The 15,076-nt window shown below is 47.9% G+C and overlaps 5 protein-coding genes across 5 annotated transcripts; 2 read left to right on the top strand and 3 right to left on the bottom strand.

The window, feature by feature from the left end:
* Positions 1–229: 229 nt before the first annotated feature.
* Positions 230–6,364, top strand: N7496_008937 (uncharacterized protein; the record flags this gene model as incomplete). Its single annotated transcript, XM_056701856.1, has 1 exon — positions 230–6,364. The coding sequence occupies one exon, from the start codon at positions 230–232 to the stop codon at positions 6,362–6,364; it is 6,135 nt and encodes a 2,044-aa protein (XP_056553919.1).
* A 525-nt stretch (positions 6,365–6,889) lies between these two features.
* N7496_008936 (uncharacterized protein) lies at positions 6,890–8,604 on the bottom strand (the record flags this gene model as incomplete). The annotated part of the gene is made up of 3 exons (XM_056701855.1): positions 6,890–7,941; positions 8,010–8,268; positions 8,329–8,604. The coding sequence occupies 3 exons, from the start codon at positions 8,602–8,604 to the stop codon at positions 6,890–6,892; spliced, it is 1,587 nt and encodes a 528-aa protein (XP_056553918.1).
* Positions 8,605–9,720: 1,116 nt separating this feature from the next.
* N7496_008935 (uncharacterized protein) lies at positions 9,721–9,927 on the bottom strand (the record flags this gene model as incomplete). The annotated part of the gene is made up of 1 exon (XM_056701854.1): positions 9,721–9,927. The coding sequence occupies one exon, from the start codon at positions 9,925–9,927 to the stop codon at positions 9,721–9,723; it is 207 nt and encodes a 68-aa protein (XP_056553917.1).
* N7496_008934 (esterase/lipase family protein) lies at positions 9,924–10,819 on the bottom strand (the record flags this gene model as incomplete). The annotated part of the gene is made up of 4 exons (XM_056701853.1): positions 9,924–10,286; positions 10,355–10,411; positions 10,485–10,710; positions 10,776–10,819. The coding sequence occupies 4 exons, from the start codon at positions 10,817–10,819 to the stop codon at positions 9,924–9,926; spliced, it is 690 nt and encodes a 229-aa protein (XP_056553916.1).
* Positions 10,820–11,827: 1,008 nt separating this feature from the next.
* On the top strand, positions 11,828–15,076 carry N7496_008933 (uncharacterized protein; the record flags this gene model as incomplete). The annotated part of the gene is made up of 4 exons (XM_056701852.1): positions 11,828–11,854; positions 11,923–12,064; positions 12,163–13,812; positions 13,866–15,076. The coding sequence occupies 4 exons, from the start codon at positions 11,828–11,830 to the stop codon at positions 15,074–15,076; spliced, it is 3,030 nt and encodes a 1,009-aa protein (XP_056553915.1).

The following is a 15,076-nucleotide window of genomic DNA, read 5'->3' as shown; positions in this document are numbered from 1 at the left end:
CTTATTCGCATGTCCTAAGCGATGACTGAGTCGCGACAACATTATTAGAGGGGCAGCAGTCAATCGTGATGCGGCTCAACAAGCCCTTTCCTAAAGGGGGTCTTAGCGCCGAGCATCCGAGCACATACTTAAGCCCCCACTCTCCCACCTCACTCCTACAGCTTACACCCACCACCCTTCATTGAACCCAACAAAGATCATCACAGAATTATTGCGCATCCTGTCCACCATGTCGCTATCAGATTCCGAGGGATCTGATGCCGTTATGGTAGGCCCGGGCGATATCCGTGATTTCAATAAAGAAAATATCCTTCCTCTTCCAACAGAGGACTTCAACAAAATCAGAGGTTGGTTACAGCCAACACCTTATGATCTAGAGAGATCTGAGTTTTCCAGGCATCTTGGATCGTATCTGGTGGGCACCTGTCAGTGGCTTATATCCACAAATACATATCAACAATGGCATGAAGGCGACGCGAATGGCCTTCTTTGGATCAAAGGCATACCAGGGTCGGGAAAATCCGTCATGGCTGCCTCGATCATCGACCAGCTACGTAAAGAAGATGTTCCGGTGCTTTTCTTCTTCTTCCGACAAATTATCGATGCAAACCATCAACCAGTGGGAGCGTTGCGGGACTGGCTATGTCAAATTCTCCCCTTCAGCCCACCCTTGCAATTTAAGTTGAAAACCGAATACCTCGATAACAATCGCTCTATTGATAGTCTTGCTACGATTGATCTCTGGGAAAACATCAAATTTGCTCTTTCTACATTTCCTAAGGCCTACTGTATCACGGATGCCCTGGATGAAATGGACCAAGGCAATGATGACTTTATTCAGGCTTTGGCCGAGTTCGGCCAGTGGCGCCCTGCGAATCTCAAAGTCCTCATTTTCTCGCGGCCAGTTGTTGCGGTTGAATCTCCACTGAGACCCTTTTCCGTATCCTCTCTTTGTCTAGAAGAACAACTTGTCGACATCGATATTGCTGCGTACGTGCAGCACCGATTGCAAGGTTCCGCCGTGCCAAAGGAATACTGGAATCTCATCACCGAGGCCGTTCCTGGCCGAGCGAACGGCCTGTTCTTGTATGCCAGGCTTGCAATGGATGCTTTCTCAAAACCCGGCGCTGATGTCAAAGAGGTGCTCAAGAAGTTGCCCGCAGACCTGAATGTGATGTACAACGAGCTGTTACGCGAGCATGGAAAGCGCTCAAATGTTCCTGGCGACCTTCAATTACTCATTCTGCAGTCTATTACACATGCAACTCGCCCCCTTCGTCTTCTAGAAGTTGCTGAGATGATCAAAGCCACCCATGGTCCAATTGGAGACCGTAGCTTGAAAGATATCAAAGATCTAGTCCGAGCTGCTTGTGGTCCACTGCTTCAGATTCTCCATGACGAGACGGTGTCAGTTGTTCATCACTCATTTACGGAGTTCCTCAAGGGATTCACCCGCTCCGCCACCCTTGATAATTCAACTTATCCCATTTTGGAAGCCGGTCCAACCAACCACCGTCTTGCCATTGCATGCTTAGACTATCTCACATCTGGCTGCCTAGACAAACTTGAGATCAAGAAACGCACTAAGAGTGAGGAGTTCTTCCAACCAAAAAAAGCACAACAGAGTGGAATCCGTCTACAATTTCCATTTCTCGAATATGCAGCGGCCAACTGGTACATCCATACTCGTCGTGCAGCGCTGGCTGGCATCGATTTGTCATCATTTTACTTGGTACTTGACGAATTTGTTGCGAACAAGCAGAGGTTTATCGCTTGGCTGGATATCGACTGGCCGGAGAATGTAATCGAAGGCCTCACTCCCCTCCATGCTGCTGCCAAAATTGGGCTAGTTGAATACGCCGCACACTTGATTCAAAACGGTGACGCTGACCCGAACACCAAGAGTAATCGCGGTGATCCGCCTCTCTATTGGGCTGCTTCCAGTGGCCATGCGGATATTGCAAAGCTTCTCATTGACGGCGGTGCAGATCCGGATGGAGAGGCGCACGAAGGATATAAACCTCTTCATGAGGCCGCCCGCAAAAACCGACCTGAGGTCGTTAAGATCTTGCTTGCCGCTGGCGTTGATCCACTAACACCTAAGACAAGAGAAGCCCCAGGCAGACGCTGTGGCAATGCACCAACCTCAGTTGGTCACACGCCACTCATGTACGCCTGCGGGAATGGACACACCAAGGCCGTAGCCGAATTTTTGCCATATCTCACGGACCCCGATGCTATCACAAAGGCCATTTTTTGGTCCGCGGGCTCAGGGCGTGGGGCCTGTGTAGATCTTATTCTTCAACATGCTACCGTGGACGTCAATTCAAAGTACAGAGGAGAAACTCTGTTGTTCAAAGCCTGCCTCGGATGCGATTTGAACACGATCAAAATTCTTCTAGCAGCAGGAGCGGATCCTAATATATTCTGTTCCTATCCGTCCTGGAATGAGTTTGGGGGTATGGGCCCCATGATGATGGGTGGGTCAGGTCGATCAATTAAGCATCCAAATGAACCCAGGGGCTACACAGCCCTACATGGTCTGATTGGAATCAAAGACCGGCATCGAAGTCGCCTGCCTTCACTGGAGTGTGTTTCAGTTCTCCTCCAAGCTGGTGCAGATATTCATTTGAAATCTCCTGATGGCAAAACGGCCTTGCATTTTGCATGTGTCAACAACATTGATATCGTCAAACTACTATTGGAAGTAGGAGCAGACCCTTATGCGGAAGCCGACAACGGGGAGACAATACTGCACAGCGATGGATCGACGGACAAGGAGCTGCTTCCTATACTGTTCGAGTCAGGGCTTGTTGATGTGAACAAGATAATGGCAAAAAGCAACGGAGGACCTTTGTTCAGTCGCCTTCGAGGCCATCATTTCAAGACCGCTCTGGAGTTTTTAAAGTACAAACCAAACTTGAATGTGACTTTAAAAAATGGCAATGGTTTGCTGCACGTGCTGTTCAATCACTGGGGCTTCGATTCCAAAGATGCCGTTCTTGACGCTTTCCTCTCGGCTGGCGCTGATCCGAATCTCCAAAATGAAAAGGGCGAGGCGCCTTTGCATTTGATGGGACGTGAAACTGGGGTTGAAACGATCTCCAGGCTGCTTAAAGCGGGTGCCAATCTTGAGATCCGGGATGCACTGGGTCAAACGCCCCTCTTCAAGAATGTCACATATTCAAATGCTACCAAAGACAAACCCGAGCTCTTCAAAACTCTTATTGAGCTAGGCGCAAGACTTGATACCCGAGATAACAAGGGCCGAACCCTCCTGCACCAAGTTGTCAGGAACACTGATCGTTTGAAAGAGTTGCTCGGCCTCATGGACTTCGATCCTTCCTTGGTGGACAATAAAGGAAACACGCTTTTCCTCGAGCTCGCTTCCAAGAAGGCCAAGTGCGATAGTATTTCAGCGTACAAATGTGTCAAAAAAATCGGGGTTGATATCGACCAGCCTAATAACAGCGGAAAGACTGTCTTGCACAAGCTGTGCTCGCGGAAACCCAGAGACCGCAGTTGGAAGCCTTCTATCACGACACTCTTTGACTATGTCCTTCACGAGTGCAAGAACCCGAGTCCTCAAGATATCGATGGGATTCAGCCATTGCACATTGCAGCAGCTGTATCTGAGGCTTTTGTTTTCAAGCTTCTTAATGCAGGGGCTGATATTTTCGGCGTAACCAAAGAAGGAATGACGGTTCTCCATATTGCAGCTCGAGCCCGACAAGCTGGGATTATCGGTCTGGTCCTTTCCAAGATCGCCGACCTTGACGATGAAAAACGGAAAGCCTTCATCAATCAGAGAAATATGGAAGAAAGCGCGGCTCTTCACTACGCCTGCTCCTCGTGTCGTCCTGAAACTGTCCGCCTTCTGTTGGATGCCGGCGCAGACCCTAATTTGCCAGGCAAGAATGGATGGACGCCTTTCAGAGCGTGCGCTGAATTTGAGATTGAACAAGCACGATGGAACAGCATCGGGGGCAAAGACAATACTAAAGTCCTCAAGATTGCCAGTATCTGGCTCGGTGCCCGAAGTGAGCCATCAGTATCAGCGAGGGAGGATAGTGAAAAGTCTCTACGGAGCTTGCGTACTGTCAAATACGAATCGGACTCAACACGTCTAGATGAAATTCTGATTGACTTGATATCATATGGCGCAAAAATTACAGGAGACAATGGCTCTCTCCGTGATGCATTCCATGTCGCTGTCTCTAACCAACGCGACTACACCGCCGAATGTCTAGTACAACTTCAGTCTCGTTTTCTCCCCAGGCTGAATCTACTGGAAGGATCAGATGGCGATGGCTTCAACTTCTGCAAGGCTCGTTTGGAAGATATGAGATCCTCGTTGAGGAAGGAAGAGGAGAACCGGAAGACCCGTAAGACCACGCAACGATCAATGAATGATGCGCAGGCTATGCATATGGTCAAGCTGCTACGCCGTGGCGAGTACGTTCTGTTGGAGGAAATGATGCCAGAAATAGATATACTTATGCTGAACTGGCAAAGCATATCTCTCCCGCACGCCCTTGTACGCACCGGTCTGTCAGATCTCCTGGATCGTGTCTGCACTCCTGAGGTCGCATCGAAATTTGATGATCATGAATGGTGCAACCAAGCTGAGGCTGCCAATCACTGTCACAGGAATGTGGCCAAACCGCTCCTCATTGCCGCATGCAGCCGTGAACAGCCAAATATGGAGGTGGTCCGTATCCTTGTGGAAAAGAAGGGTGTCAACATCAACCTGAATTGCAGAAAGGAAAGCCTGACCAGCGGCAAGGCCGTTCTACATGACCTTGCAGAGGGTGCAACTTGGTGGAATGTGCACCAGGCTTTGCCCTACCTCATCGGAAAGGGTGCCAATCTGGAGCAGCGCAATGATGATGGCGAGACAGCTTTGCACATTGCCTTGGACTTTGAAAGGTACAAGGGTGTTTTCTACAAGCAGGCTGTGAAAATTCTTCTCGAGAATGGTGCCGATGTCAACGCTGTGAATAACAAAGGGGAGACCTGCTTATCAAAAGCCGGCACTGATATAGAGCTGATCAAAATGCTTCTATCTCATGGCGCGAAGGTTTCCCCTGCTGCTATATTCTCCGCAATAGAGCTAGGCAATGTTGAATTGTTGGAGTTCTTCCTTTCTCAGGGCGATCTAGCTAACAAGAGGCGGCCCGATCCCGAAACTCCGGAAAGGATCCATTCACTTCATCGAACCTGGATTCCAATCGCCCAGATATACCCTTTGTTTCACGCGGCAACTTTCAAATCTAATCCACGTGGCCCTCCCGAAAATGCGGACCATACCCCTTTGCGAGGGCGCATGATGACCGCCCTTCTGAAGAATGGTGCAGACCCATACGCTACCTTTGTCAGGCTTCATCGAGTGAACGACAACTCTTTCAAGGATGAAGAGGAGTTAAATGAATGGGACGAGAACTCAGAAGAAAAGTGGAATCCCGAGACATGCACTGTCATACATGAGATCCTGAGAGCAGGCGACGTGGTTGAGCCACTGCTTCAGCTTCCATCACTCCAGGTTGAATCGCGAGATGATCAAGGCTGCACTTTAATTCATTGTACCTGTGGGAATGAGCGAATTTGGAGCCTTATCGACCGTGGTGCTGACATTTCCGCCCAAGACAACTCTGGTAAAACCATTGTTCATCGTCTCGTTCAAGGCCAACCTAGTGAGCAAAAGATCAGCACCATCAGGGATCTTTTAACTAGAGATCCCAGACTTGTGCACATGAGTGACGAGGCCGGTGATACCCCATTCCACTACGTGATTAGAGCACGAGACATACAATTTGAATACATCGACCTACTGCTTGAACACGGCGCTGAGCCCGTCCAGCCAGATTCAGAAGGCAACACGGCCCTCCACTTTCTCGCTACCAAACCATTCACTCACAAAGAACGCATCCAGCAATTCCTGAACCATGGTCTAGACATCAACTCACGTAACACGAAGGGCAATACACCACTCTCACGGTATCTTGCACATAGTGCATTGCGACCCGGAGGCATGTTCTGGCGTACAGCCGAGACTGAGGCGCGCAGCGATAATGATGGCCTACTATTCTTCAAGGATCTTGGTGCAGATTTCCTGACAACCAATAATTCAGGGACCTCATTGCTCCATGTGGTTGCTGGTAGAAAGGTTGGCAGTAGAGGTTATTTCCGTGAAGATGAGTTGAAAGTGCCAATCGAAAATCTTGTCCAGTGGTTCAAATATCTCATGGACATGGGCTTGGATCCTATGCTAGAGGATGCTCAACAGCGAACCTCTTTGGATGTCGCTGCTGCTTGTGGCAATGAACATATCCTCAAATTATTCAAGGAGAAGAACACAGAGTAAAGCTCAATTGCTTGAGGTCGGTGTGAATGAGCACGCATTCATTATTCATTGTATCTAGTTATCGATTTTGTTTTTCAGGCCCTAAATTGAATATGCTTTTTTGCATGCACTGCAAATTATCAATCAAACTGGAAGATAGTTTCATTACGCACAAGGAGTGACATATATAAATTTTAACCTATTTAGTTTACTGTCTCAAAGCTTTACCTTAGTGGGAAACGTGAATTTGATAGTTGAGGTAACTCTAGATATTGCTGCTTACATCGATTTTGTTACAAAGGATCTGCTAAGAACTGATTTGAGATACAAATGGCTTGACCTTGTTTCTCCTGAAACAATATATCCTAAGTCTTTCCCAGAAGGTATCCAAAATAGGTGACCCAGATCCCAAAGTAAGACCGGTAAAGAAAGAACTGTAGCAATATCATTTTCTAGGCCACGGAGGAAACCGGGGTTTGACTTGATATCGGATTGATTTAAATTGCTAGTCTGTTCACTCCACTAGTTGACATCCCTATGAGATAATCAACCGAAACGCACATTGCTGATCCTGCCTTTGTTGTTCCCTATCTGAAAGCCCGAGTTGGTTCCTGAAAAGACAACACTGTTGTTGTAGGTAGTACTGGACTGAATGACCTTCACGACAGTATCACTGAGCATTTTGTCCTGCCCAGCAGCGACTTCCTTAAGTATAGGAAGGGCGTCTTTGATTTTGTTCATCTCTGCTACCTCTTCCTCGCAGAGCTTACGCTGAACCGCTTGCACTGCTGGGAACAGCTCAATCAAATCATCAACTAATCCACTCGTGTCTTCAATCAGTCGCACAAAGTACTTCTCTTCGTAGAATGCCACGTCATCTGCTGGGTCTTGTTCAGAATCACCCTGTCTTCGTTTGGCAACCTCGCTCATTTGCTGGTGGAGCGATGCGGAGACAGTGTCTAGTTCCTTTGCAGGGTCCAGTGTTGAAGTATCGGGGTTTTTGCGCTTGAACCGTTTTGCATATGTCTCAGCGTCGGAGAATTGGTCCATGATTCCGCCAAGTAGCTCCTCAACCTTAGGAATGTCGTCGGGCGAGAGTTTTGCCTGCTGGAGACTTTGAATATCCGCCAGGTTTGCCAATCCAACAGACTGGCCCCAGCGAGTGAGGCGTAGCCTAATCACGTCCACCTTTAAGAGACTGGTCTTGAACGAATTGCTAAAGCCTTCCCCCATTTGAACGGATCCAAAAAGCTGGATGACTCCATTGAGCATTCGAGATTGTTCCGTCATTTTTGCCAGTGTCTCTCGTTGCATTTCGCTCATCTCCCCCTGCTTGGATACAAGGTTCTGGTTCTGCTCCAAGATCGCGTTCGTGTTTGACTCTATGGCTGCTGTTCGCTCATCAATCAGGGTGGCATTGGAGACAAGAAACTCAACGTTTCCATTCATGCTTTGGACAACCTCATCAAGGATCTCAACGGTCCGTAGAGTGGCCAGGCCAACGGCTTCGCTCATCTCGTTAATTGCCCCCTCCAACTCCGCGCTGGCCCCAGCCAGTTCTCCGTCGGTTCCATGCATCAAGTTTTCAAACCATTTCTCTGATGCAGCAATATTAGCTGTTGATGCGAATGACAAGGTACGATACATATTAAATCAGGCAACTTACTGAATCGTTTTTCTGCGCAGTATCTTTGTGAAATCGCACAAATTTTGAGTATGCTTGAAAATACACGACTGACGCAACGCTGAAACGGAGGCAGATCGGGCATCTTCTGCTCGATCATGGAAAGCCTGTCAAAAAATCTATGCGTGAAATCGAAAAAGCCCATAACCTTGTCATAATCGGCAGAGACGTCAGCGAATGACTGCATAACCTGTCCAAAGGCTGTAAATATCAAACTGGCGGGCATCGCGGGTGGAAAGGCCTGCGAAACTCAGAATATTAGTCTCTTTATATCTCGCTAGAGGTTCAGTTCAAGGCTTACTGATGCGGCGTTGCCAATATTCTGAACAGTATTGACCACCTTCTGAATCAACCACATGTTGTTTTTCAAAGCAGTTCGCACTTTTGTCACTTTGGACTCATCGCTGCGAAAGTCCTTGAACTTGCTCGACAGGCCTTCGGTACCAGCCATGATTTCATCCATGCTTTTGAACTTCCCCAATCGGAGATTTTTGCCGGTCGCCTTCTCATATTCTTTGATTGATTCTTCCCATAGTTGGGTGATGGTAGCTGTGCTGCTTGAGGACTGAGTGGCCATGTTTACGGGTGTTCCTATTTGTGAAGTGGTTTCCCTTGGGCAATAGATGAATGAACACAAACGGTTGACTCTCGGGCTCAAGTAATTGGCAAGATCAGCCTGCTCATATTAGCTCTCATAAAAGTCTCCCTCGCAAGCCCCCCTGCTGTAAAAATGAGAGTCCAACCCGTATTTTACCCTGAAACCGCGGGGTCTTGATAGCTGAATTTACGCATGTCTCCACTGTAAGACTAGTAATTCAACCTTTCATTGAGTTGATCGCAGCTGACAATCCCTGACTATGCTCCAGTCCTCTTCAAAATGTCTTCAGGTCGCCATGGTAGCGCCACCCCGCCTCTGAATCCACCAAATAATGTCCACGTAACATTTATCTTGCATGAACCCCGCTCTTGGTACTGTTGCGCGATATTTCGCTTATAAAAAGGGCAGAAGCTGAAAGCCATTCCCGGGTCCCCCGCGCCCTTTCTTCCGTACCCCACCATGAGTAGTACAGCTTTCTAGAATGTCAAGTAGGCCCGACTATGTGTAGTCTTAATTCTGCGGGGTGGTATGCATATGTATTCATAAAATCATTGATGCACAATATAGCTCGAAGTCATAGGAGGTAATTGCTGCGGTTTCTCATGACGGATATGCATCTGCAAAAAACTTATTTCGGAAGAGTATAATGTGGTGGACACATTAGCGTCGGTATCCGTATGCATTCGTCGCTGTTTATGAAATTTTCTCGGTGGCTGGCTGTATCAGTGACTACTTTTGGCATGGTGGCTGGCTGAAGCTCTTTTGCTAGTCGTAAACGGTACGCGTATTTTTTTGCTATCGTCGGAATTTGTGTACATACAGCGCCCGTCACAAAGGTCTACCGTAGCGAATGCGTTGACCTCGGACATTCTTTAAAAATCTTAGTACGGATATCATATCCATTGATTGAGGAAAGTTACTAGAAATCTATCACAATGAGATCTCAAGAGATAAATCTGAAGGATAAATTGCATGACGGTAAGTGTCGAACAGAAAGCATTGACAGCCTGAATTAGGTGCCGCCATGTGATTCAGGCACTAGATAACTCCCAAGCCAACCAGCTTGTAATTCATTTCACTACAACAAAGAAGGTATTATCTAGCGCCAAATGTAAAGCCAGTCTGGTTGCCTGTATTCTGACCAAGCTGGTAGCCGTAGTTGGTCGATCCAGCGAAGGAGGCATTCGAGATATTATTGACTGTTCCTTTCTCTTCCGGCTCAGGGAGATCCTCGACCCAGTCCTGGAGGACTCGGCAGACCTTCTTGAAGTCCTTGTCTTTTTCGCTGTCAAATCGACTCATCTGGTGATGATTTCCTGCCAGTCGAGTAGGGGGGAATCATCGGTGAACTTGGCCACAGCTAGATCCACGATCTTCACCTCTCCACCATTGACTTTTGTAGGCGATCCCTCATAAAACGTTTCCAGCTTCAGTGGAGCTCCCTGTCTGAATTTTGCAAATTCTTGAGGGATCGTTAGAACAAATTTAGACTTTTCTTGTAGGTCGGAGTCGCTTGGGACTTCTTGGTTTGCAAGTTGGAAAAACTTTGTTGCTTCGTTGATCGTTCCGGGGTGGAAATGTGGGGTTCCGAGGAGTAGAACTCCCACAACGGAGTTGACAAGCTGTTTCTTCTTCTCGTGATTTGCCCCTCTAATGAGGGCCTAGACAAAATAAAACAGAATTTATCAGTTGGGTCTATCCATATGTAGATAAGTAAAGGGACACCTACATTCTCGCAAACTAAGCCACCTAGGCAGTGTGCAATGAATACAACAGGGCGTTCAGCCTGATTCCAAGAGTCGATAGTCAGTAAAAGGCATAGGACATTCATCCACGGATAGGTAAAAGTAGATATGAACCTTGTCACCGCGCCGCTCTGCCATGAGCTCGCTGAGAAGGTCATCTGAAATATCAGAGATCAAATCCTCCTCGTTCCAAAATGAATCCACCTCCGCATCCTCATATTCGAAAGCCAAAATGCGCGCATTCGATATTTGTCCGGGAAGGATTTTTTCCGGCCAGAACACAGATTTCTCGGTCGTCCAGTGTTTTTGGTCGGCCTTCAAGCCATGGACAAACACAATGCTGCAAGACGTAAATCTGGTCAATATCTGGACATTGTTCATGAAGGCGAGGAGAAAATTTCATACTCCAGCTTAGCATCAGACTGATCCTTGATAACGTTGATAGACATTTCTGAAGATAGTATAGAATAGACTGGTCGAGTCCGCTTTTTGGGCTTTTACGGTGGGCTTAGCCTTCGTATTAGTACTACGAGGCATACCGTCCAAGCCACTACTGGCCGGACTCATCAAGTTTCAGAGGACTCGGAGAAAACAGCGGTATTACGTTTTGTCAACGATAGGGTCTGTACACATATTTAGCACCGGCGACTCCGAACCAAGGATGCCTTGATACATTCGGTTCCGATCAACGGTTGGCTAGGAGAAGTCTGTTGATCTTGGCCGATCAATATCTTGTTGTGACATGAATACCGTACATGGCTTTTCATCACATCCACTTACGCTTTGGTTGTAATTTCCTCTCCCTGGAGTATCTCTTGGAAGGGTAATTGCCAGATAGCAAACAATTATGACTCTGTCATCGTTCGGGTTTCGCAAATACTGTTTTTCTTTTTTTTTTCTCTGCTAATAAAAGCCTCTCACGCAATTTAAATTCAAAATACCTTTTTAAATATGATCCGAAACCCTATTTATGCAGATAGAATCCACGTAGCACCTGTGACGGCCATTCGAATCGTTTGGAGAATTATTTGTGAACTACCTACAAGGATAAATGGACCAGCATAGAGGCAGGGTCATCAGTTCATCAGAATACAACGTCGAGAAGATCCACAGCCTATCGGTTCTCGTAGCCTTGGTTGTTCCCGCCCATTACCCCAAATTAGATCTTTTCTATTGGGTAAAACCAATTCTGCACGTGTGCTGTACTGTGCACATATTTACAGCAAGCCTCCTGCAAGTCGTAATATGCACAAGCTGAACTGTGGGGCTGAGCGCGACAGGGGTACCAGCTCTCAGTTAGATTTTGGGAGTCCTGACCAGCCCCACAACATGAACTTGGATACTTGGTAAACGAAAAGAAATCAGACTTCCCAGTGCTGTTCATTTCACTCGATCCGCTTCTATACACTGTTCTCAATTACATCTACATTCCTTTGCAACCTAAGGAATCTATAGCCATGAGACTACCAGGTTCAAAAGCAGAGGTTTGTATAGTGGTTCGAGAAATCTTTGCGGCATAACTATAGTCGTTTTGACTGATGTCTTTGGGTAGACGCCGGCGCCGTCCGCCGACTTCTCGAAGTCGGAGAATAATGGACTCCAGATAGGCCAAAATTTTGGAAATATGGAGGCTTCATTCTACAGTGATTCAATTCGAGGGATCAACATTGCTGCGGGGGCATCCGTCTTCATGGGTAGGCGTGGCCCAACACGACTTTCCCCTTCATTATCCAAAGAGAAATGAAACCACAAAAGTGGCCACTTAAGGTTTACTGACATTGTTGATATTTAGGTGAACATAAAACCGTTGAAGATAAGCTCCTTGATATTCTTATCGCCGGAGATTCAAAAGACAGAGTCGATATAGCTCAAGCAGCGCGTGGAACATGTGAATGGATCTTCGACAGCACCCCATTCCGCAACTGGGCCCAAACCGACTCCTCGGAAACCGGGCCGCTCTATATTCAAGGAATTCCCGGGAGTGGGAAAAGTGTATTGCTGAAGTTTCTTATCAAGGAGATCGAGAAACGATTGCGTATTGGGACCCCATCTCTTTCGTCCCCAGTGGACGAGAACCCTCCTCCCGAGCTGGGCGTCCCCGGAAAGACCATTGCGGTTGCATGTTTTTGTGATGACCGTGATGAGCATCGACGCACCCCAGTCTGGATCCTGAGGACTCTGCTATACAGGCTAATCCAGAAAAACCGAAAACTGGTGAAGCACGTTCAGAAGCATATCCAGAATATCGAGGACCTAGACACGATGGGTTCTGATTTGGATGAGTTCCAGTCTCCTGATATTCTCCAAAAGATTCTCGAAGAACTCATCCCAGATCCAGAGGTGGAGGTTGTCTATTTTGTCATCGATGGCTTAGATCAGTGTGGGCCCTATCTTCCTGGGGTTGTCCGGCTCGTCAATGAACTTTCTACAAAGATTAATAGCGAAGCCAGAAATCAGGGCCAACAGTTCAGCCTGCGCTGCATAATCTCTGACCGAGGTAGTCAGATCGTCCGCGACAAAGTACTCCCCGAGAATATTATCGATATGCCGACTGAGAATAAGCGCGATATTGACGAAGTCACCGACCATCGGGTAAAGAGCATTCAAGAGTATCGAAACTTCAGTGAAAACATTCGACAAACTACCACCGATCTGTTGAAGGAGAACTCTAATGGCATGTTCATGTGGCTATCGTTGGTTTTGGATGACCTGGGCACTTGGGAGGGTGTCTGGACCGAAACCAAGGTCAAGGAGAAGCTGCGCAGCATACCTTTGGACGTCGCAACCTTTTACAAGTCGATGCTTGAACGGCAACCGCGAGACTCTGTCAAAAGATTGCAAATGCTGCTCATGTGGGTCTACTTTGTGTGCCGACCCATCACTCTGCAGGAGTTGGACGTGGTTTTGAATTTGCAAGAAGAAAAGGAATATACCTGTCGGAAGATTCCAGATGAGGATATCGAAGCATTGCGGAGCAACCTTGAGGGTAATTGGGGTGCTCTATTTGCAGTCCGTGATAACTTCGTACACCTGAGTCACCAATCCGTGAAAGACTTCTTAGCAGATGTCTTCAGTGACGAAGGCGTGCAGGAATATCCAAAATACGGCATGACCCAGGCAGATGCACACCGACAGATGGCATCTACCTGTTTGGCATATTTACAACTCAAGGAAGTTCAGGGACGGGAAGTCCCCAAGCCTCCGGTCAACAGCGAAGGAAAGATCGATGAGTCGCAGCTTACGGCGGTCAGACAAGAATATCTCGATGGGTTTCCTTTCCTCCAGTATTCAGTCGAGTTCGCTGGTCATCATCTGCGAGAAAGTCAAATCGAAGAAGAAATGGACGTAAAGGGAATGAAAGAATTCTTTGCTGACAATTCGGCGGCCTTGTCTACCTGGGTGCGGGCCTACGATCTGCTGAAACGGTGGACAACTGGAAAGTGTAAGTCTTTCTTGTCGATATTCGAGACCAACTGCTAATACTTCTTGATCAAGATTCGGGGTTCAGCAGCAGTACCAGTCTTCTCTTCGTCGCAGCGCGCCTCAATCTTCCCTGGTTAGCGCAGAAGTCGACGACATGGGTAACTTACGCATCACTCCCATCCGCTATATGCGCCCCAGACTATTCTGGCTGGAGCGCCATTCACATTGCGGCGGATTCGGAGGCCGTTGGAATGGTGTCCTGGCTCCTAAAAAATGGTGCAATGGTGGATGTGGAAACCCTTGGCCTTCCTCACCTTGGCCGCACTGCCTTGCATTTTGCTGCATCCAAGCGCTCCGAATCCGGGCCCCAAATGGTCGAGGAGCTGCTAAAAGGAGGCGCGAAAGCGAATATTCAGACCAGGCAAGGAGGGAACGCACCGCTCCACTATGCCATCGATGGTCGTTCAGTTAAGACAGTGAAGGCCCTACTGGACTCTGGTGCGGATGTGAATCTTGCAAGCAGATCCGGTCTTACTCCTCTTCACAAAGCTGCAGCTATTCCCGGTTTGGAAGAGATTGTGGAAGTACTCCTTGAAAATAGCGCCGATCCCAACAAAAAAACCAGCGTGGGCGCCGTCTCAGCGGCCCGAGGACTCGCCAGTCTGAGAGCCTCTGGATCTTTGTGGAATACATACTATGCCGTCAATACATCTCATACCGCGCTCCATATCGCGGCTAAGGTCGCAGATACAGAACGTACAGTCGAGGTTCTGTTAAAGAAAGGGGCGGATCCAAATTCCCGAGATAGTTCTGGACGAACTCCACTGCATATTGCGGTAGTCGGGATAAAGCCCGAGGCCATCATGAAGCTGTTGGTTGATCATGGCGCCGACGTCAACGTACGGGATGCAGAAGGCAAGACCCCGCTCCTTGTGCTTCTAATAGCCATTTATCTACAAGCACAGCATCAGCCTCAGTTGTTGAATGATGATCATGCCTCACAAGAACGAATGATTGTGATGTTGCTGTCCGCCGGAGCAGATCCACTTGCCGAAGGGAATGATAAACAATCCCCAGTCAGTTGCGCCACGCAGGGCAACCTACAGTGGGCCTCGGATCTGTTGACGCGGAGTTCCAATGAAAGAATGACTCCCAAGGCGGGCGATGCCTCGGATCAGAAAGCCGTTGAAAAATCAGAATCACAAGGTGGACAAAAAGAACCCAAAAAGGGAATTCTTGAGACTCAGGCATCGCGATGGCTTCCTAAGAGGACCAGATGGTAA

Source organism: Penicillium cataractarum (genome assembly GCF_028827025.1).
Source record: "Penicillium cataractarum strain IBT 29864 chromosome Unknown utg000007l, whole genome shotgun sequence".
NCBI classification, from domain to species: domain Eukaryota; kingdom Fungi; phylum Ascomycota; class Eurotiomycetes; order Eurotiales; family Aspergillaceae; genus Penicillium; species Penicillium cataractarum.
Note: the sequence above shows the minus strand (reverse complement) of the source record. Positions and strands in the feature narration are given on the sequence as shown.